Source organism: Oryza glaberrima, chromosome 9, assembly GCF_000147395.1.
Source record: "Oryza glaberrima chromosome 9, OglaRS2, whole genome shotgun sequence".
In the NCBI taxonomy this organism is placed as follows: Eukaryota; Viridiplantae; Streptophyta; class Magnoliopsida; order Poales; family Poaceae; genus Oryza; species Oryza glaberrima.
The window spans coordinates 9698401-9721670 of record NC_068334.1 but is presented as its reverse complement, the minus strand read 5'-3'; the positions used below and the strand labels follow the sequence as shown (position 1 = coordinate 9721670).

Below are 23270 nucleotides of genomic sequence, written 5' to 3'. Positions count from 1 at the left end.
TAGATTGGATAAGTAATTTGAGATAAAACTTTATAAGAAGGAAGAAAAAGACATGCATGTTTAAGAGGAAAAACAAGCATGCACGTCAGCACGTGTAGCAGTCCTTCTCACAAATTGGTTCGTCGTTGGTTAATGCTAAACCGAGAGGCTTCTCGGTTTAGATTTTGCCATAGAAAAAGACAGAAAAAACATACATCCATAAAAATCAATGGTCTTTAAAATATGATTTCTACAATATAAAAAATAAAATTTATAACTTCACAAATATAAATAAATTTAGTTAAATCTATCTATTATTATATACTAAAAGTCTGTTAAACTTCCTACAAACACTCCTAAACCGCCACGTGGCATTTTAATAGACGGGAAACATCTAGCCCTCAATTTTCATTTAAACTAGTGGATCCATTATTTTGCACCATTAGATTAGATTAAAACCTCCCTTCCTCTCCTCTCCTTGCATGTTTTGTGGACCAAATTACAGAAAACCATACACACTTTAACAATTGGCACTCAAGTACATATATTTTGGTAGTGTAGTTTAACAAAACCACACTATCAATGAATGGATTCACCTGTGAGATGACATGGTTGTTCCACCTAGGATGAGGACGTGGCATCCTGTTAACTTGGACCATAAAATGTGTAGTTTTGTGAAATTTACTCTTTTTTCTATTCCCATTCACCCCACTTTTATTTCTTTTACCTAGGGTACCCCCTAAATATTTTTATATTACTTTTTCGCTATTGACTTTTGAGCATATGTTTGATTATTCATCTTACTAATAAAAATATGTAATTAAAATACATCGCGGCAAATGACATCGACATGTATTAATTAACTCCATAACAATTTTTCAAAAAAAAAAACCGCATCAAACTATATACTTTATGGTATCAAATTTTACTTAACAAATATACAATGGTAATTTGAACTATGTAAAAATGCAAACCATATAATTTAGTTGTGTTTTTTAAGTAGATCCAATTTAAATTTTAATTTTTGTGATATTAACATTCTCAAATCATTTTGGAATTTTTCGAAACTGTTTGGTTGGTATTTCAATAGTAATAAATCCTACATTTTACATAGATGTAAAGAAAATTCACCAAAAATATTTTCAACAGGTAAAGTATATATCATTGGTTTTTTTTCATATTTTCTAATAATTATTTAAATGATATGAAAATAGTCAGAATGTAATAAAAAATAACATATTTATTTAAGAAGTTCGAATATAGTTAATAATGGTCCAGCAACATAAGTCAATAAAAAATAGCTATTTATTTTAAAACATTATAATAAATTAGGGTTCCTGACTAATATATGATGAAAACATGAGAGACAGTACATTGGGAGAGGGGATGAATGAGGCGGAGGGGGTGGATGTTGGGCGATGATGTACGTATGTACATACATACAATGCCCCTCGGGCTCTATATTGGCACAATCGATGTTTACTTTATGTTTTCACTCTCAATACATATCCAAAATGACATATTTGGTTAAGGTCGGCTTTTGATTCTAGCTACCACAACAATTATAATTTTATATCTTTATTTGTGATTGATCGAAAAATGCAGTTATGCTAGTTAAAGGAAACAATCCAATCCAAGAGTGCCAAACGAACTTCTACGTAAGTGCTCTAGAATATATTCTATGGTACCATTTGAATGACTTTATTAGACAATATTTAATGATCTTTTAGTATATGGTACATAGATATACTTGTCGGCGGCTTTGTACTTTTATTCCATACCTTCCGGGTATATAAAAAGTATGTTTTTTTTATAAATATTTATAGTTTTATTTATAAATAAATAAATCAAGATCACATTAACTATATTTTACTACATAGAAGTTAACATGGCAACTAAATAACAACGGAAAATTAATTGTACATATGTATTATGTTATACTAAATCATTTATTATGTTATACTAAATCATTCATTGTACGTAACAAAAATAAATTAAACACGCTCTAGAGCGCTCATAAATCACCGTATAATATGTCGTAAAATTGTAATAAATAGTAATTAAATTGACGTATTTATTATTTTTAACTATTAGATCTATTTTTTTTAAAAAAAATCTTAAGTTGCAATGTGTCACCTCCTATAAAAAAACAGGAAAAACCATAGAAATTCTTAGAAAAAATGAAACACCCTGTCACCGGCTTTCACTTAAATCATTTAGAAAAATAGAAAAATAAAATCTTCACCACCTCCTCACCCTCCCATGTACACAATACTGTCGTCCACTCCCTATTGTTTTATCTCTTAAATTAAAAGAGAAACAATAAATAATGTTTGATATTTTTTAGAACCTAAGTACAAACGCAAAAACTCACAGCACGCACATACTCACCCCCTATTAATGCATACATGCATATACCCCTATGAGTACTTCTGAGAGATTAGGTTGACATATTTTGACATTGACGAAGTTGCCATGCACCTCGTTGTCGACTGTTACGTCGCCTATCATTGAAAGAATTTGTCAAGTCTAAGACTTGTACCCGAGTGGGCAAGTTCCACCACACACATGCATATACCCCTATGAGTACTTCTGGGAGATTAGACTGACATATTTTGATATTGACGAAGTCGCCACGCACCTAACAGTTGACGGGTAAGTCACCTACCATTGAAAGAATTTGTCAAGTCTAGGACTTGCACCTGAGTGGGCATGTTCTGCCACAAAGAACCTAACCAGTTGAGCTACATTTACTTCGTAATAATGTTGGATATTAAAACAACCATAATATATAAGCTACATTTCTGGAATACTCCTATGACTTTTAAACCAGTGGAACTATTATTTCTAACCGTTATATCTATCTTATATAAGAAAAGAAAGCGTGTATTCATGGTACATCACATTTTAAAAGTACTATTGTGCAATTATATTTCGTCGTTATTCATGGTACATCACATTTTAAAAGTACTATGGCGCAATCACATCACACGGGCTACCTTCCTAGTTTTAATTGTAAGGAAGGCAAAAATTGTTGATTTCAGTTATGTTGGGAATAATTAATTATCCTAGTTGCATTGAATTCAATAACACCTCAATTCTTACCGCTTTCCAAAGTGATCCACAGTAGCACTATTACATAGCATGCTTACTCATAATAATGAAAAAATTATCATTGTTTTCCTTTTATAAATAGGTTTACTAGATAACCTCAAAACGGTAGATCATACTTCTGAAATCCTATCTTACTATAAAATTATAACCCACTAACATGCAAAGATGCTACATCATCATCCACTAACAATCAATACATTTAAATCATGCAAACATGCTATATTATCTATAATTTAAAATTTATTATATTTTAGATATTTTAAAATGAAAGCATGTTAAATCATCTCCCAATCGTACTATAAAGTTATAACCCACTAACTCTTAAAGCTTAACATGCAAAGATGCCACATTATCATCCACTAACAAGTTGACACATTATCATCCACTAACAATCAATACATTTAATATCATGCAAATACGTTATATTATCTATAATTTAAAATTTATTATATTTTAGAGCTTTTAAAATGAAAGCGTGTTAAATCATCATCCCACAAAATTCATATAATATTTCAATATATATCTTCATTATTTTCTTATAATATCTTATGTACCTATGTAGTTCATCATCACTTGGTTAATGTTATTTCTCTCTTCTCTAATTAAGCCATATTACATCAATTGTTTTCAGTGCTTATGTAAGTTTATATTGTTCAGCTATGCTACATATTATTTTTATTTATTGTTATCATACTGAACTCCTGCAGCAACGAGTGGGGTTTCACCTAGTATCTGTTGACGCGAAAAACACGCACTGGCCTGAGAGATCTGCTACTCTAGTGCAACAAATTTGGTCGTTAACATTATCACAGAAAGGAAATCACACATACATTAATGTTAGCATGTAATTGCTAGATAAGAGCAGGCACAATAGCAGACTATAAGCCAGATATAAACATATTTTAAGGAGATAAAAGATGAGATATAAGAGTAGCAGACTACAGATTAATAGCCAGCTGCAGTATGGACTCTAAGACACATATGTGTATAACAGGTGGGACCAGATATTGATTGTGTAGTATATGTTTATATGTAACTATTGTATGAATTGGCTATTAAGTTGATTATAGATGATTTAGAGCCAACAGTTGGCTATAACTCTAAGAGCAAGTATAATAGGAGGGTGTAAGTCGGTTAAATGTTGAGGTGGAGGATAGAAGAGAGGAGAGAGAGGAGAAGCGGACTGTAAACTTACAGTCAACTTGGACACAAGAACCAAGAAATTTTATGAGTATTAATTGTAAATAGCTAACTATTATATGTGTGGGCTTAAAAAAAGCTAAAAAAACCCTCATAGCCAAGAAGTCAGTTGTATTATTAGCATTGCTTTAATGAATAGCTATACAGTATCGTTGCGTCAAATTCAACTCAGATTTATTACTATCATCTAGAAGACGATGACTTGGATTGAATATCAAGCTTGCGAACGTGGATGTGTTGTTTTGTGCTGAGTAAAAACAGAATGGGCTTGTTTGGTAGCCAGGCTACAGCGGCACACTGCTGCTGATTTTGTGAGTGAAATACTACCCCACACCCACAACCCAACCAGCCGAACAGGCTCAATACTAAATAGATACTCCCTCCGTTTCACAATGTAAGTTATTCTAATATTTTCCACATTCATATTGATACTAACGAATATTGATACTAACGAATGTAGACATATATATCTATCTAAATTCACTAAGATCAATATGAATGTGGGAAATGTTAGAATGACTTACATCATGAAACGGAGGAAGTATAAACGATTGGTGATATAAATATTTGAAGGTGCAAACGAATAAAGCGGTTTTAATCCTATGTGGTATACACATGGCGTCGACGTGAAAATCCAATCAGCCAGAAAATTAAAAAATATAGGGCCCACATGTCATATTAAATCACTCTATCCTCTTTCTTCTCTCTGTGGTGGGTGGTGAGCGGCAGTGGGCGTGGCTCCGACCGACGGCAAAACAGCGGTGGGACGACGGTGGCGGCGCGGCGCCATTTGCTGCCCAAGCGAGCTCCGCCTCCCCTGTCGCTCTCGTCAGGGCGGGACGAGGCTGTGGCAACGGCAGTGGAAGCGGCGCACAAGGTCCTGCGGGCGCACGGGTAGCGGGATCCTTCTTCCCCCTCGCTGTCTTCGAGGCTCCGCCGCCCTGCACAAGAGACGGGGTTGGGAGACAATGGAGCTTGCTTGGGTGCCGGCGGGCGGCGGCAGAGACGAAGGTCGCTCGGGCAGCTGCTGGATGAAAAGTGGTAGCTCGAGTGGCTGACGGGGCAGGCGGGGAAGGGGAAGGGGGCCGATGGCTCCGCGCAGGGAAGGGGAAGGGAGCGGCCGCCGCAGTGCCGGCGTGTCCGAGCTCCGCGCCGCCGCGATGGTGGGGAAGGAGGATCCTGCTGCCGTCGCCGCCGCCGCTTTGTTCCACATCCCGCCAACGCCGCCTCGGTCCACATCTCGCCGCCGCCGCTGCCTCGCTCCACGTCCTGCCGCCTCGCTCACGTCCCGCCATCTTTGCTGCCACCTCGCTCACGTCCCGCCGTTGTCGCCGCCACCCCTCGCTCCATGTCCCGTCACCACCGCCCACCACTAGCTCCCGCGCGGCGCCGTGCGCGCCGACCGCCCGCTGCCGCTCGACCTACGCCCAATGGCTCGAGAGAGAGTATATGACAAGTGGGCCGGCCCCACTATAAAAAAAGAAAATGCTGTCTGGATTGCCACGTGTATGCCACGTAGGACAAAACCGCTCTGGATTGGGTCGAGAGGGGGTAATTTGTCTGGTATTGAAAGTTCAGGGTAAACGATGTCCGGTTTCGTGGTTCGTGGGAGGGGGGAGGGAGGGAAGGGGAAATTCGGATAGTTTAGGGGGTAATTCGTACTTTTTTCTATTATTAAATAAATTATGTATAGAAAGTTTTTTTTTGAAAGCCACGCCGTTTAGACTTTAGAGGCTCGGAAACCTTGCCGCTATTCCATTGTGCAGAAATGAACATGTGTTTTGGGTACGAGAGAGTCTCGTACCACAATGCGCCGCACGTTTCACGGGAGCCCAAACAGCTATTTATGAAAGAACAGTGCGAAACTCCTCCTCCACACTGCGGAGTGACTTTAGGTGGACCCCACCAAACTTTTTCTCATGCGGGCCCCACCACAAAAAATTCCAATCTCGTCATCTCCACCCCGAAACCTCTTCCACCACCGCTCATTCTTCCCCTTTCTCTCCCTCTCCTTCACTAGTAGGCTCCCGTGCGCCTCAACTCCCCCGCCCCTTCCTCTCCTTCCACCGGTGGCGCGGCTTGCAAGAAGACACGGCGGCGGCGGCGGCGCACGGTGGCCTCAGTGGTGGCGCTCCTTCTTTCCCCTTTCTCTCTCCCTCTCCCATGGCGGCACGGTGGTCTCGGTGACGGAGGCCTCGAGGTGGCGGCGGTGAGGAGCAAACCGAGGCCGGTGCTCCGCCGCCGCTTCGCCCTGGGCCTCGCCGGGGTTGCGCAGAGCTCGCCGGCGTGGAGCGGACGACGTGGATCTGGCGGTGCATGTGGGCAGTGACCGGCGGTGGAGTGGACTCGAGGAGGCCGCCGTCAAGCTGCTGCTGCTGCTGCTGCTGCTCCGGACTGGCCGAGGCGGCTTGGAGCGGAGGACGACGACACGGTTGACGGCGCGGAACAGGGATAACAACGAGGTTAGGAGCCAGATCCGCCGCCGCCTCCTCTTCTACCACCGCCGCCATCTTCCTTTCTCCCTAGGCCGCCGACGACGCGCCGTTGATGTCGCCAAATCCGGCCAGCTTTGTTTTGGGGGTGAAGCACGGGGTCACGCCCTCTCCCAACGCGCCGTGCGCCCCGTTTCTCGCCTCGCTCTGACATATGCCTACCAAAACTGACGAAGAACGCGTGCCCAACTTTGGCTACGCGGGCTTCAGGTTGGATGCGCCAGATGCATCCGTGGCATGGAATCTCCAACGTGGCCGGTCGGGGCAGAACGCCACGGGCGACGCACTGTGAAGGTCTAACATCGTCACCATGTGTGATAAATTAGTACCGCAGGGGCTTTTCTGATAAAACAAATCTTAGCCGTATCTGCTTTACGTGTTCCTGATTCGAAGGCGTATTTCGTCGTTGTCAGAAACAGACCGCACAACCCGACGGCGCAGACGCCACGCCGGGGGGCGCCGCCGCCGCCGCTGCCGCCAACGCGACGAACCGCGGGTACAAGAAGGCAGGGAAGCCGAGACGAGGGGCTCCAATGGCGCTCCGCCGCGTGCTCCTCTTCGTCAAGCCCTTCGACGTCTACCCTCCCCGCCCGCTCGCCGCCGCCGCCTCCTCGCCTCCGCCCCCGCCGCCGCCGCTGCGTGTATCCAATCCCAAGGTCACAGCTCTCTCTCTCTCTCTCTCTCTCTCTCTCTCTCTCTCTCTCTCTCTCTCTCCGTTTCGAGTACCGGGTGGGGTGCCTCCCCCCATGTTCTCACTGCTCCGGCGGGGTAAACGGTAGAGGAGTTCGTCGCGCAGGAAATGCGAGCTCCCGTGACGGTGTTAGCGAAATGAATGGCGGGATGCAACGCTTGTTGTTTTCAGGAATCGTGCTTTGCTCTGATCCATGGTGGGTGCGCGCGTTTCTGATCAAAACTGAAAGAGTCAAGAGGTGTCCGTTTGATTTTCTTTTTCTCTTCTTCTTTTGTCATCGTTTTGGTTCAAATGGACCATGTTGCATGTTCTTTGAGGTGATGGAGCAGCAGAAATAGTCTAAGATGGGGGAGTTCTGGTTTTGTTCCTTCTTCTGTGGGTGGCTATCTTCATCTTAATCGCACTTCTTTTGAACTTTCGTGGTGCTATCATGAAGCACACCATCTGTTTGTTGAAATGCGTGTGTCTGAACTATGGTTATTGTCTCTGCCTAGTGTTCCTGATATGATACAGGTGGAACCAGGAAGTCTTATTGGTCTTGTCTTTTTAGATGTTAGTCAGTAAAGGGACTACTTCTGGTTGTTTAGTAATTCTAATTAAGTATAATCAAGGGTGTGGCTTTCCTTATTGTGAACTGAATAGTAGACAATGTGGCTGGGAGGTATTGCATATCTAGCTGAGTGTAGGAGTTCTCTACCCTGCTTTTCTTGCTTGCACAACTAGTTATTATGATATGAATTTTGCGGTACTCATGCCTCTCATGATCATTTTGCAATATTCTTACAGGTCTTGAATTATCTGGATGATAGGTGCAGAGTTCACAAGGAAACAATCAATCTCTGCAAAAGTGTACTGCAGCGTAAATCCATTGACTGGATTTCAGTGCAGCGAAATGATATGTCTAATCCAATACATGATGTGGATCTTGTGATTTCTGTTGGTGGTGATGGCACTCTTCTACGGGCTAGCCATTTTTTGAATAGCTCAATTCCCGTTTTAGGTGTTAATTCAGACCCTACTTGTCCTGATGAGGTTAGTTCTTCAGATTATTGTCAAGAACCATATGATCCATGTTTGTCAAGTTGCTTTTGGCATGCTTCCAAGCAGACTGATGCTTACCTGTATGCTTGGTTAGGTTTATATATAGATTATTCCTTTGCAGGTTGATGAATTAACTGATGAATTTGATGCAAGGAGAAGCACAGGACATCTTTGTGCAGCTACGGCTGCAAACTTTGAGCAGGTAACTTTCCATTGCAATTTTTTTTGGAGCAATCCAATTCTTCTATTACAGGAATTCGTACTAATCTAAACATTAATTAATGATACATTGAACATGACGATTCCCAGATACTTGATGCAACCCTTGATGGTAGTAGGCAACCTTCAGAGTTGTCAAGGATCTCAGTGAAACTAAATGGACTTCAGCTACCAACTTATGCTCTGAATGATATATTGGTCTCACACCCCTGTCCAGCAAGTGTATCACGATTCTCATTTAGGTATTGCCTTCAATTCTTTGCGTTTAATTTTTTTAATCAATTCTGATGTTATTGCCATCTCAGGAAGAGAAGCAACACTGGAGAGAGCTCGCATTTAATTAATTGCAGGTCAAGTGGTCTCAGGGTCGCAACGCCTGCTGGATCAACTGCTGCTATGCTATCGGCAGGAGGATTCGTGATGCCAATATCAAGCCATGAGCTTCAGTATATGATAAGGGAGCCCATTTCTCCAAGGGATGCTGACAAGCCACTGCTGCATGGGTTAGTTAAGCAAGGTCAACACATACTTGTCGTTTGGTACAATGAGGAAGGCGCTGTTTATTTTGATGGTTCACATGTAATGCATTCAATTCAGCATGGAGATACACTGGAGATCTCCTCTGATGCTCCAATCTTGAAAGTTATTTTGCCAGAAAATCTGTTAAAGCAGGGATCTTAGTAATGCAATAACATTATCATCGTTATTGTGCTTGTTAATATGGTATGATGTTTGACACTTGAGTTTCTGAGAACTGTCTGATATAGATGCGTATTTATGTAATGACAGAGTTAACTTATGCTATGAAATAAAATAGTGGATGCTAATTTTTGTAACCTACCCTTTTGGAAACAAGAGAATACGCGAGGTCAGTTTTCAGAGACCGTAGGAAGCCCCAATCAGTTCTGAAGCAGGGAGCGTCCACCTCCTTAATAGGATTTGACATTGGTCTGTTACTACTTGGTACTTCTAACAGAGACAAAATGGCCTACTCCTAATGGTTCTTACATTGTACAGAGCTCATGAAACACATCTGACATTTAATTCACTAAAGACGATGATTCATTGGTGTTGCTGTATGATGCTTGTGCTGTCATACTTTGGCTATCACTTGGGTTTTGCCAAGGCTGAGGTCTGACAAAAATGGTTGCAGTGGTGTATGCCCCTCAAGCAGGCTCACTACTTTGGACATCTTTGGTCTCGGTGCTGGTGCTGCATTGGTTCAGAAGAGGGCAACATTCATCATGAGGTGCACAAGTCTGGATCTACCAGCTCTAGGAGATTTCCTTACTCATGTACAACACAAGCCTGCAACACATCTGGGAGAGAACATCATACTGCTACTAAGGTATGTTCCATGTGAACATACCAGAATTTCCATCCTTCCTGTGAAATATTTTAGTCAAGAATTGAGGTTGACAGGGTATCTGCTTTGGAGTTGTTTAGCCTTCCTGTGAATTTCCATCCAATTCCAAAGCAGTAGTAATTACTCAGCTCCTCCTCTTTGTTTTTGTAATAGGCAAAATGCTTGCGTATCATTGTATCAAGGAAGAAGTAGAAAAATGCAAGCGCATACAAGAGGGAGGGAGTGTCAGCCTCCACGAGCTGACAACTTCCAGGAAAAGAGAAGGCTTAGAAGAAAACAACCAGGATTACACACCGGAAGGATGACCTGAAAAGCTAAACACCAGAGTTTAACCTCCTCGGAAACTTGAGAACTTCTGCCCAGGTTCTTAACTGCTGGTTGAAGACGTGATTGTTCCATTCGGATTCCCATTCCTTCCAGATCATCCAGGCGACCAAGATTATCAAAGTGTTAAGATACTCAGCTCCTCCTGGTCCGATTGTTTGTGCTGTGCTAGGATCCTCTCGATCTTGGCAGGGGATCTTCTCTTGGCTAGCTCCTTCAAACCTCTGACATTCCACCACCTAAGGTACTGATCCATTCCTCTCTTACTAATAACCTAAAAAATTTATTTTTTTTTTCATTTTGTCGGCAGTCAAGTTTTTCTTTGCTTAGTTCTTTTATAGGGAAAATCTTTTAATTGTGTTTATTTAATTTTCCACTTGATCTAATAATAAGCAGTTTTGCTATAATCGTATCGACATATTTTCTAGTCAATCAGTCTATTTTCTAATCGTCAACACTGAGTAGTAGTTATAATAGTAGTTTTCTCCTGAAGAGCTCTTGCGTGTAGCAGTGTGCAACTGCAACTCTGCAACCAAACAGTCAATTGAATTTTTTCATCTTGCATCACGGCCCTCACTTTTCCTATTGAACAAATGGAGAGAACTTGTGCCTGTACTGCTGCATATCTGTATGCTGCCCCTAGTACTAGTTTATACTTTACTGATTACTTTGAGTAAGATTATATGGTAATTACACCATAATTATGCTGTAACTTTGGTGTAAATTTTATAGATGTCGACTGTAATAAATTTAAATTTGTTTGAGACACATTCATATGAATTCCCATAAAATTTAAATTATTAATATTACAGATTCCAAAGCATACTGTTCATGCAAAAATTAAGTTTCTCAAGAAATATCACTAATTTGAGTAGCATTTGTGCTAAACATTGTAGTTAGAGAAATTTGACTCTTTTGTATAGTTGGAATTATATCGCATCATGTATAGATGCATCCACAATGAAAATCTTGATACTGATTTTAACATACCATTATTTCCTCTTACCAGTTCCATGCCTCATTACAGCGTAATCTCCCCGATTGTCTCTCTTTGTGAACATGTTGTGGAAGCCAATCAGGAAGCACATTTACTACTGCCTCAATCCTGAAAGTAATGTTCATAATCTTATGATCGCTGCTGATGATCTGAGGGACACCATTGATACTATCGAGGAGAGAATTCTGGTGGGTGAATGTGAGGGAAAGAAACCAAAGGCACAGGCAACAAGCTGGATACGTAGTGCTCAATCAGTTAGAGATGAATCAGACAAGATAAAAAATGGCTATGAGGCAAGGAGAATACATGCGTTGGGTTGTTCCTGGAACTTTTTCTTCAACTACAGTGTAAGCAATTCTGCCACCAAAATGCATGCTAATGCTGATGAGATCAAGAAGAGAGCTCCTGAGAATGATGGTATGTTCAGCTCCCTGCCACTGGTTGGCAGAGAGTTGCCTCTGCCACCCTACATTGTGGGGCAAGATGAGTACAAGGACAAGATTGTTGGTTCCATTAAGCAGGGCACCACAGGCACCATTGGGATATGTGGCATGGGAGGGTCTGGCAAAACTACTCTCCTCAAACAATTGAACAACATCTTCAGCTGCGCTGCAGAAACACACGAATTCGATCATGTCATCTATGTGGAGGTCAGTCAGCAGCAAAATCTGGAGACAGTTCAGCAGAACATCGCATCCCAACTTGGCATTATGCTGATACAGAACAAGGACGCTACATTTAGGTCTGCATCCCTTTATAACTTCTTGAAGGAAAGGAGCTTCCTACTTCTGATAGATGATCTTTGGCAAACACTAGACCTGGTGAAGGTCGGCATACCGCAAGGTGGTCGGCAATTGGGCCCTCAAAACAGGCAGATGATAGTAATAACATCACGTTTGCAACAAGTTTGTTATGGTATGGACGGGCATTGCCAGATGATTGTGTTGCAAAGGTTGAAGTTTAATGAAGCATGGAGTCTCTTTGAATCAAATGCGGGTATTAGAATAACCAATAACGTGCAAGTCAAGTGTCATGCCGAGAGCATAGTGGAGAAGTGTGGAGGCCTTCCGCTTGCTCTTAAGATTGTTGGTCAGGCTATGGCATCAAAAGGAACTGAACATGAATGGGAACTAGCTGTGAATTTGCTTGAACAATCACAATTCCACAAGGTCCCGGATGTAGAAAATGATCTATATTCTGTACTGTACATTAGTTATGACAACCTGCCAGATGAGAGGACAAAGCAATGCTTTCTTTTCTTTGCCTTCGCCAGCTATGGAACTGTATGCACAGAGTCCTACACGAAGTTTTTGGATGGGCCATGGATTACTAGATGAAGATGATGATATTGGAAACAGCAATTTGAGAGGTTACTCAGTCGTTGCTTGTTTAAAAAGAGCTTGTCTATTAGAAGGACATCCTCTAGGGGAGAAGTATTTGAGGATGCATGACTGCATCCAAGATCTGGCCCTTTGGATTACAGCAACAAAAAGGGCAAACGGTTCTAACAAAAAGTGGTTAGTCGTCTCTGACCAAAGAAAACTTATTGATCCAAAAGAGTGGAGCATGGCCGAAAGAATTCGCCTCTTGCACAACAAAAATGTTACAATCCCTAATTCTTGCTATTTTCCTCACCTGTTAACTCTCATAATGAGACAGGCCAGTCAGATTTGCATGTTAACTAGGCTGGGTTCTTTGGAGTCGCTTTATCTCTTACCTACCTGGATCTGTATTGTACTAATATTGAACAACTTCCATCTGATATTGGAGCATTACTGAACTTGCAGCACCTTGATCTTTCATACACACCAATCCAATCACTCCCAGTGGAGTTCAGATTATTGAAGAAACTGAGGTACCTATATTTAAGGTATACACGCAAACTCCAAACAGTCCCAGATGGCACCATATCGGCACTAAGTATGCTGAGGGTGCTGGATATACACGGCAGTGTTTTTTTCACAAAGGTGAAAGCACGGTCATATCTTGAGGAACTGGAGAGCTTGACCAGTTTGCAGCTTCTCAGGGTCACAGTGGTTGATTTCCAGTCGCTCAGGAGGATCTTCAATTTGTCCAGAGTCTCCCTGCGAGACAGGATTGGGACGCCTCCAAGTTTCGTCCCAACTTATCAGCAAAGCAAGGGCACAACATCTAGAAGTTCTGGCTCTGAGCTATATGAAGAGTTTGGAGAAGTTGATGATAGGTGGTGAAAGTGAAACCAGTGTGGATTATTCAGATTGGTGCTTCCAAAATCTCGATGAATTCAGATTGCATCACCTCACAAAACTGGGAAGCATCATGTGGAAAGGGGTGATGCCACATGCTTGCTTTCCTAAGGTTCGTACGGTAGATATCATCGGCTGCCACAGCATCAAGACACTCACTTGGATCAACCAGCTTCCTTGCCTAGAAGAGGTGTATTTATACAACTGCAACTCACTGTTGGAGGTAGTGAGTGATGATGATGAGGAAGATACCACCATGCCATCGGCAACAGCTTCATCATCATTTCCTCGCCTCAGGCACCTCGGGCTAAGTCATCTCAAGGATCTTTACAAAATATGTGGTGATGGGAGACTTGGATTTCCATGCTTGCAGCGGCTGCTTGTGTACGAGTGCCCTATGCTGGCAAGACTGCCAGTCGTGCTATGGAATGGATCTGCTGTGTGCCTCTGATTCTCGGTGTACAAAACTGGTGGAACAACTTAGGTTGGGACGATGCTGGACTGAAATCTAATTCAGTCCCTTTCTTCAGAGAACTACCTCCAGGTTTTAAAGGGAGTAACATGGAAGTTTGGGAGGCAATGTTCCAAGCGTTGCCTTAATCTCAGCAAAGGAAATAATAATTGGTCATAAATCTCAAAGAAGAAGAAAGCTTTGGTCGCCTGTTGCATGGTGTTGAGAGTTTCAGTTCTTGAAAGAAAGAAAAAAGCACTACACACCTTTTCCTGTTTATAATTGGCAGTGCGCATCTCAGTTATGCCTGTAGTGTTGAAGTGTTCTCAGAATCTCAGTACAGTCTATCGTGTAGTGTTGCTTCTCTCTTTTGTGATGAGTTTATTGTGCTTGTGCTAGCATTTTTATTAATACATGACCGGACTTTGTTGTACCTGTAAATTGAAAAACCCTATGGGATTTTTTTTTTTTTTTACCATTCTGGAGTCTTAGATGGGTAAGTAGCAAGGGTTTGGTCATTTTGTGAGAGGGGTGGTGTCATGAGAGGGATCGAGCAACATTGTTGAGTCCGGGCGACTAATAGTCAATCAAATTTTTTTATGAAAATTGATGGTTATTGTCTACGTTACCCTGGGAAGGAGCGTATCCGTATCAGATATGTAACAAGATACGGATATGTATCGGATACGCTCCGATACGTATCCCGTACGTATCCTCCGTTTTTCCGACTTTCAAAAAAATAAAATAATTAGGATACTTCTCTGATACGCACATGATACGGGATAACAACCCTAGCCGCCTCCCGTCTTTTTGTGCACAACGGCGCCGTCGTCCTCGACCTCTGCACTGCCGCTGCGCAACAAGGGCATGATGCCGCTGCGCGCTGCCGAGCACGGACGCCACCGGCGTGCGCCGCTAAGCACGGAATCGCCACCGCTGTCAAGCGCCGCCGAGAAGGGAATCGCGCCGCCGCCGTCAAGCGCAGTTGAGAAGGGAATCGCCGCCGCTGCCAAGCGCATTCCTGTGGTTGCTGGGCACAGCACCATCGCTGCACGGGTTGGTGGTTCAACTGTTCAAGTGAGGTAGGCGTGAGTATTGACAGTTGAGTTAAATCACTTATTTGATCTGCAATGATTTTTTTTGTCCTTATTGTTGTTCTCCTTTCTTGTTTTCGGAACAAACAACTGCCATATTACTATTTCAGAGATCCGATAGATTATGAAATGAAACTCAAGAGTACTAGTGCATCCAGGATCTTAATGTTGGCGATAACATCATTTCTTTTTTTATTTTGGTAGCTGTAGCCCCCGTAAGTGACTTTTAGAGATCCAGTAAGTACTGGTGCTTTTTTTTTAAACTAATCCAGTAAGTACTGGTACTGCAGTACTTGAAAGCTATGCTCGATATATCTGTGTATTGCTTCCTTCAGTTATCTCTGAATTGTTGGCATGCTCATTATTTTGGGCTTAATCAGTTCTGCTATTTTCTTTCAGGAGTTCATTGATTTTTATTATTTATTTATGATGTATATATAGATGTATCCCTGTATCCATGATTTTTGAAAATAGTTATATCCTGGTATCCCCGTATCGCGTATCCGTATCCGTATCCACGTATCCGGGTAACATAGGTTATTGTAGTGGAGGTGGCAGCGGCCCGGGTGGCCGCTTGGCCTGTTTGCGAGTTGGCTCTGCTGTTAATTAAGGCTCTGTTCTATTTCTTCAACTCAAATTTCACCTTCCTTATTTTCCATTAGCACGTTTTTTAAACTGTTAAATGTTGGTTTTTTCTTTAAAAAAAGTTTCTATATAAAAGTTGTTTTAAAAAAGTAAATAAATCCATTTTCAAACTTATAATAGTTAATACTTAATTAATTATGTGCTAATAAAATTTCTCGTTTTGCGTGCAACTAAAATTATCGAACAGGGCCTAAGAGTGATTAAATGGAGCTACTAAACAATGCCAAATACTAGTTATTATTGTTATTGTTTTTTGGAATGTGCAAAAGTTCCGTGCTTCTCTGTATTAAGATAGGGGAAACTTCAACAATTTACCTAAAAGAGGTGTTAAAACCAAAAAAACAGAACTATAGAAGAAAGAAGACTACAGCACTAGGCTACGCCTCATGGTGTTAAAACTACTTCTAATGTAAGAAACCATCTCTACACAAGAACCAATAATGAAAATAAGAGGCTAAGTGTATAAAAGAAGAGAGAAGAGACATGATTGGATGAGAATTTAATTTAAAGACACCATCCATTGGATATATGATTTCTAGACACTACATAGTGTCCATATGATATGGCAAGTATATAAACTACTAGATAGTTTCTGGGTTGGGGATGACTCTTAGAGTGATTTCGGGTAGGAGACTAAAAAATAATTGATGGTTTCTCCTTGTTGGTCGCAAAAGGCACAGGATCTAGGGTGTGGTAATCCCCTCTTGCTCAGTCGATCTATAGTTCACAATGTGCGACCAACCATGTAAAGTAGTATTTGCATTTGGGCGGTGCAGAGCTCTTCTAGGTCGGTGCAGCTAGGAAGGATTCCCTTCCTAATTAAGAAGAGGAAATTGTTAGACTGTCATGTAGGGATGAAAACGGAGTAGATAGTTTCTGTCCGCTCAAAATGAATACGAATACTTTTCGGATCGGATAATTCTCAGATAGTTCGGATACGGATACGAATACGGATATTTTCTCCCGGATATGAATACGAATATGGTATCGGAGTTTCCGTCGGATAATAATCCGTGAACAGTGCTATTTGGATATCCACAGAAGTCATGAGACATACCCCATTTATTTATAACTCTATGACCTTGAATATACATTTTTAGATTTTAATAGTAGTTCATCTCTTAACATTAGTCCACACTATTAATATTATTTAAATTTTTAAATATATTCATAAATTATATTATATTTTATATAAAATAAGCTAATTATATATGTTGATACTTGTTTCTATTAGAAGTTGAGTTAGTTTTTGTGTTCCGAGAAAAAAATGTTTCCGTATTCGTATTCGATCATATTCGATTCTTATTCGTATTCGAGATAATCCGTATTAATTTCCGTATTCGAGCTATCCGTATTCGATTCCGTCAGGCACACAAGCTTACACGTATATATGCATCCCAACCCCAAAGCTATACCAAATAGAACAAAGAACACTCATCTCCCTTACATACTCAGCGAGCCATACCATACCAAATAGAACAAGATTATTGACCCATTTTTATTTCTCGGAGCAAGATCGATGGACGGCACATGGATCTATCTCGTAACTAAACTCTCCGCTGAGCGACATTTAACTATTTGCCATTTTTAAGATTAGATATATAGCTAGGTCTCGCTACCGGTTTGTCCGGTGGCGGTAGTGGTTTTCTCATTGCTTGGAGCCGGAGTGATCGGGATTTCGACCTTGTCACGCCCCTGCAGGAGCTTGCGCTTGGCGACGGTCACCAGCAGCGTCCCGAAGGTGAGCTCGGCCTCGACCTTGGCCGTGTCGTACGGCTTGTTCGGCAGCAGCAGGCGCACGTCAAGGGAGTTCGCCGGCGCCGGCGACTCGACGCCGACGCCGCCGTAGCTGACGAGGAGCACCGTGTCGTGCTCGATCCGAACCTTGAGCTTCTCCCTGTCTATCTCCCCGACGTGGAACCACAGCTTCACGTAGTCGTCGTCCTCCGTGATCCTCCACCTGTTGCCTGACGTCGGTGGGAACTTGGGGTGCACCAGGGCTTATATCACATATGATATATATGTGTCCACATATCACATGGCATATGGAATATAAATGCTTATTAGACTTGCATTGCATATACAACAGGGAAGAAAATGGTAGAATTGAGAGAGATTTTATGGCCCTTAAAGAAAAAGGATAGAACAACGTTGGCGGAAACCATGTTGTTCCGGCCTTCAGACTCAACTAAATCAACAGGAAGGCCTTTGTCCTTTATCACCTTGTATAATTTAGTCAAAAAATATATTTTACACTAAAAATTATTTTGGTATCTCGAGGTACCAAGTTATACAATATAAAATTTGGTACTCACAGTACTTCAAGGATGGTAAGATTACCCTAAAACTAAACTTAAACTTCATAGATATCGTACTACTAAACATGAACCGAATCGAGAAATAAAATTCGTATGAAACTAGAATAAAGTTAGGAGCTGAATATAATCAAAACTAAAACATATTACAGTACACTATGCTGTCTATAAGCTAAAAAAAATTGTACTTATTTTGAAATTTATACCAACAAATACTAATATGCTTTCGGAATATTTACAACAGAAACTCACCAAAGGGTGCGATGCCAAAGGGATGCCCAGTATCAGCAGGGCTTCCCGGGGAATTATTAGCACGCACAGAAAGACGCGGAGACTTCCTTTGGAGGGCCAATGCCGCTGCTGGCTTGCCTGCCGATCGCAGGGCTGCACCAAAGGGAGCTTTCAGTACCGGAGGCGCCGTCTGGCTCATCAGGAGGTTGAAAGATGTCACCATGGACATTGCTGCTCAGTTTGTGTATTAAATCTGCTAGTTTTGGTGTGCTAGCTAGCTGCTTCGGAGGGTAGCTTATATAGAGATCAGGAGGAGGAGGATTATCCTTTTGGGCAAAGACTTTTATGCATACTTCTTCTGGGTATATACATTCTTTAACTTTGCTTCGCCCTGCAGAATGCTTGGAATAACTGATCAAAGAAGTTGCTAATGAGCAGCTTAGCTAGCTTTTTCTAAAGGAACAAATTAACAAAGATGATGCTAAACTTGATGCAGGAAGTGTTATCATTCTCACAAAAGCACCAGAGAGATGTGGGCACACAATGCATGTCTTCTCTGTTCAGGTACATGGCTTAACTTATTCCTGAAATCTAAAAAAGTAAAAAAAAAAAAAGAGAGTACACTTCACACCCCTTAACCTAAAAATATTTCCACTTTTCTTTTTGTCATATCTCAGGTGCTTCCGTGAAAATGAAAACACCCTCCGACAACAAGTTTAGCATCATGTTCCCAGCATTGCACCTTTACAAAAGCTGCATGGCAACTATTTATATTCTTGCAAGCATATAGTTCAATTGTATGAGAAATCAATGGCCATAGTCTAATATTGAAGATAACATTAAATAATTAAACTAGAAGATACCCCGAGCATTGCTACAATAATTCTTAGCTCAACGAAAATTGAAATGTATGCTGCCAAATGAAATTTAATTATACAGTTATTATATAATGCATACAGCCACACATAGGAACATGTAAATCAAATAGAGGTGGCAAGATATATAATAAGAGTTCTAAGTTTTATTTTTTATGTTAAAACCATCTTCAATGAGAACCATGGCTTGAAGGTGAGGTTGTAAGAGCTTGAAACTCTGATAGTTATTGTTTGATAACATCTTCCTTCTGCAATGTGCTTGTACATGTAATAACTACTTCTGAATTCGGTCCAGAAGAATCTTTGAGGTTTGCGATTGCATATTTACTGCAAATCATCATTTTCCCAGAATGTATCCTAATTTTTGGCCTAATTTTTCTTCTGATGATTGATTTAACCTCTGATAAAAAGATAGACCTTGGTTCTATTTCATCTCTTCAACAAGTTTAGTAATAAGCATAACGGCCCTATTGTTCTGATGGAGAGAAGAACTTATAATTAGCTTTTCGGGAAATTTCCAAACGAACAATTTCAACGAAATCTTCATATTTGCAGTAAATATGCAATCGCAAACCTCAAGGATTCTTCTGGACCGAATTCAGATCAGTAGAAAAGGAAAACACCCTCCGACAAACCTCTATTCTCCTTGAGGTTTGCGATTGCATATTTACATGTAATAACTACTTATGCACATGATGTAGAAAAGTAAGAAACATGAAGAGATTCCTAGAATGGGAAGCTAATAGCAATGCGAATGGCTAAACAGAGATAAATCATCATAATTCATTACAATTGAACTATAAATTGAAGATCCATATTTAGTACAGTTTGAACTAAAGCATTATATGTAATCTTGAGCTATACTCTCACCCTTTCCATGTCATACAACGTATTGTCATGAAAAAAACCACGAATAAATTTGTCAATGCACAGATTATATCGTTATATATCACTTCATTTAACATACATACTTAAAGTAGATCTGCAAAAAAAAATGCTGGTAACATCCTAACAATTACATTCTATATATTTTTGATATTTTAATAAGCTTTATATCAACATCTTCTTTTGTATAAAAAATATATATTCATCAAAGATCCTCGAGTTTAATCAAATTCTTAGCAATAAATCAGTTAAGCTATACAGTACAGTATACTAATTAGTTTATAAAGGATATTATATCAATTCTACATCCATCCCATGCCTATGAATTCAATCAAACATGTAAGTGTTCCATATACTAAGTGACCAACCATCAACAAAACAAAAGGATGCCACCGACCATTGAAAGGACAATAGGTGAGGGCAAGTGGCAACGAGCTTACGGCTACAGGTAATAGCGTGGTGTCAAACCTTTTCAAGCTGTCTTTGTCTTTACCCTAAGCACATAGGACACAAGCGATGAGATAATGATGGTAGATTGCACACATTCTCTAAAGCATAATGAACTCGATAACAGTTCACAATTCCTGTATTTTGACAAGATGTCGTTTAGCAACAATCAATTAGACAATAGACGATGACAAAAGTACCTTGCAATTTTTAGTAATGGTGTGATGACTTGCAAGTCATTTTGGTGCCATTGAGAAGAATAACGTGATCTGTTTTGAATTGGTAGGAAACACCCAATTGGGCAAACCAAAATATTTATTTTAAATAGGAAATATGTTCCATTTAGTTTGGTGAATTCAGGAGATGTAAATCATAAAAAACTCATTGATTAGAACTAACACGACAAAATGTAATGTCCATAATTAGAACTCATACGACACAATGCATACTCATACGATACAATGCATTTCAGTCTCTAAAACACTTAAAATTTTATAAACAATCAACACACTTTAAATTTATATAGTCATTGTGTTATTTTAGATGAATTTGTTCTTTTATAGCAGTGAACATGTGAAAAAAGAAATTACTCCCAATAAAGTATTGACATTTTATATTAGCTAGCTGCACAGTTGCATGGATGATTCGTAAGGGTTACACATCTCATCTAGTGAGTCGGTGACTGAAGAGTAAAGAATTATTTTTTGGCATGAACAAAAGCACTAATTAATAATATCTGTTTATGAGGTTTCTCTAATTCTCTTCGATGGCGCTGATGTCAACAATCCTTGTTCCATCTTCCGTAGGAGCCTTCTTCTTGATGGTCACCTCTAACCACACTTTGTCATCGACCTTCTTGGCCTGCCACTCCACCTTCTCATCATAGCCCGGTGTCATCAAGAGGCGTACATCGAGAAGGCTCGGCTGTTGCTTCTTCTGCTGCTCACGATCCCTCAGCGAGATGGTGAGCATGTCGCCATGATCGATCGCGACCTCAATGGCGTTGTTCACCTTAGATTCGTCGCCGCCAACAATCTCCGTGACTGGGAATCGCAGCGTGACGCTGTCTCCCGCCTCCACGATCATTTCCTCTCCTCCCATGTTTCTTCTGGCCTTCTCCTTCTGCCTTTCGCTTTCGCGAGCGGGATGCACCAGAGCTTTCATTGATCATCATTCATTCAAGACCGAGAAAACGGTGTCAGAAACTCATCAGAATGCTGTTTTTAGGATCATGTACATAGTGTACACATTGAGAAAAACAAGTCTGAAGTTTAATGATTCTAACTCTGGACATTTCTTCGAGCATACAATCATATGAAATCACTCACCATCCGGGGAAATGTTTATGGCAGCAGCGAGTGGGGCAAAGCGATGTCGAGGCAGCCAATACTTGTCAGGAGAAGCAGTAGAGAAAGGGAAAAGAGCAGCTGGTGTTAGTCGTCGTCGTCGCATGCTGATGCTGGGAGAAGAGAAGCTAACGGCTGCTGCTGCCTCAAGGCAGCTGATGTAGCAAGAGATTACAGCAGCTGGTTGCATTTCTCCACGAGAAGAATCAAATGTAATGGTCGTTATGTGTTTGCAGGTGGTAGCTTGCATGAGATGGCATTCTTGTGCATATATATAGGGGTATAAAAACCAAATTAAAGCTTGAGGATTTACCTTTGCTTGCCCCGGTTGGCTTGGCGAATAAAGAGGCTGTGAAGCTCAGCAAGCTTTTGTGAAGTTGGTTGCAATAGCAAATGGATTGTTTACCAAATGATGACTAATCGTAGGAATCTGATTTCTTTTTTTCTTTAACCAAAGCACGTCCAGCATGCATGATTTGATGTTATTTGATTTTTCAGCAATTCTAAACAATGGAATCTCCTAAATATTCAAGTAATATGAAATATATTAACCCTATTTTTTTTATAATTTGGAGCAAAACATGATTGTATTTGAAGCCTCTATTTGCTATTGTGTTAAAAAATTGGAAATGTTTGATCTTTTCAGATAAAATATCTGAATTGTTCTCTATTTTTTTTAAATAATATATAAATTGACTAAAATAGGGTCTGATCATCACAATATATAAATGGGTTACCAGTGACACCATGACGCGTGGACGAGGCTATCGGTGGACATAACGGGTCGACAGTGGAAGTCAGGCAGTTCGCTAATTTCGCTTCGCGCCAAATTGTTTGGAACAAAGCACCAAAATATTGGTCACTTCGCGGGCACACCTAATTTCCTCAGTGACATGAATGGACCATTGACAAATTTGCATGTGGATAAAAAAGGAGAAAAGAATCACTTTTGCAGTCACCAGCCACCACTGTCCAGAAGCTCGTTCCTCTTCTCATCGGCCCCTCCAGCTTCTTCCTCCTCCCTGCTCCAATATTGCAACTCCTTCAAATCCACCACACTTGGTATGTTTTTCCCCTGATGCCACATGCTTGCTTCCCTAGGATTCGTGCGGTAGATATCATTGGCTGCCTTAAGGATCTCTTATTCCACTATGGGTGGCGTAGTTCTATTAGAATTGCTGGCTGAATCTATGTGGTTTAACACTAGTTAATAATAATAGGGAGTTGGGTGTTTGTCTCATCACCTATCATCTCTTTTTTATTTGTTGAACAACCTTATGGTTGTGTGCCTTAGGGCAGAAGCCGAAGATGTAAACCATTTCTATTATTTAGA

General features: G+C 40.9%; 4 protein-coding genes across 7 annotated transcripts; 2 read left to right on the top strand and 2 right to left on the bottom strand.

The window, feature by feature from the left end:
- Nucleotides 1–6267: 6267 nt before the first annotated feature.
- Nucleotides 6268–9442, top strand: LOC127784879 (probable NADH kinase). Of its 4 annotated transcripts, none has more exons than XM_052312289.1 (6): nt 6268–7079; nt 7205–7441; nt 8263–8508; nt 8639–8719; nt 8827–8978; nt 9042–9442. In XM_052312289.1, the coding sequence occupies exons 1-6, from the start codon at nt 7023–7025 to the stop codon at nt 9415–9417; spliced, it is 1149 nt and encodes a 382-aa protein (XP_052168249.1). In that variant the 5' UTR covers nt 6268–7022; the 3' UTR covers nt 9418–9442. The 4 variants fall into 4 exon arrangements, with proteins under 4 accessions (XP_052168249.1, XP_052168248.1, XP_052168251.1 ...); XM_052312288.1 differs by having other exon boundaries at nt 7199–7441; XM_052312291.1 differs by having other exon boundaries at nt 6510–6755.
- Nucleotides 9443–9562: 120 nt separating this feature from the next.
- Nucleotides 9563–14666, top strand: LOC127783711 (probable disease resistance protein At5g43740). Its single transcript, XM_052310898.1, has 3 exons — nt 9563–10670; nt 11436–12751; nt 13109–14666. The coding sequence occupies exons 2-3, from the start codon at nt 11486–11488 to the stop codon at nt 13631–13633; spliced, it is 1791 nt and encodes a 596-aa protein (XP_052166858.1). The 5' UTR covers nt 9563–10670; nt 11436–11485; the 3' UTR covers nt 13634–14666.
- A 2558-nt stretch (nt 14667–17224) lies between these two features.
- On the bottom strand, nt 17225–18673 carry LOC127785074 (uncharacterized). Its single transcript, XM_052312495.1, has 2 exons — nt 18406–18673; nt 17225–17838 (listed from the first exon to the last, which is right to left on the bottom strand). The coding sequence occupies exons 1-2, from the start codon at nt 18611–18613 to the stop codon at nt 17444–17446; spliced, it is 603 nt and encodes a 200-aa protein (XP_052168455.1). The 5' UTR covers nt 18614–18673; the 3' UTR covers nt 17225–17443.
- Nucleotides 18674–21186: 2513 nt separating this feature from the next.
- On the bottom strand, nt 21187–22167 carry LOC127785180 (uncharacterized). The gene is made up of 2 exons (XM_052312604.1): nt 21920–22167; nt 21187–21748 (listed from the first exon to the last, which is right to left on the bottom strand). The coding sequence occupies exons 1-2, from the start codon at nt 22125–22127 to the stop codon at nt 21345–21347; spliced, it is 612 nt and encodes a 203-aa protein (XP_052168564.1). The 5' UTR covers nt 22128–22167; the 3' UTR covers nt 21187–21344.
- Nucleotides 22168–23270: the final 1103 nt, after the last annotated feature.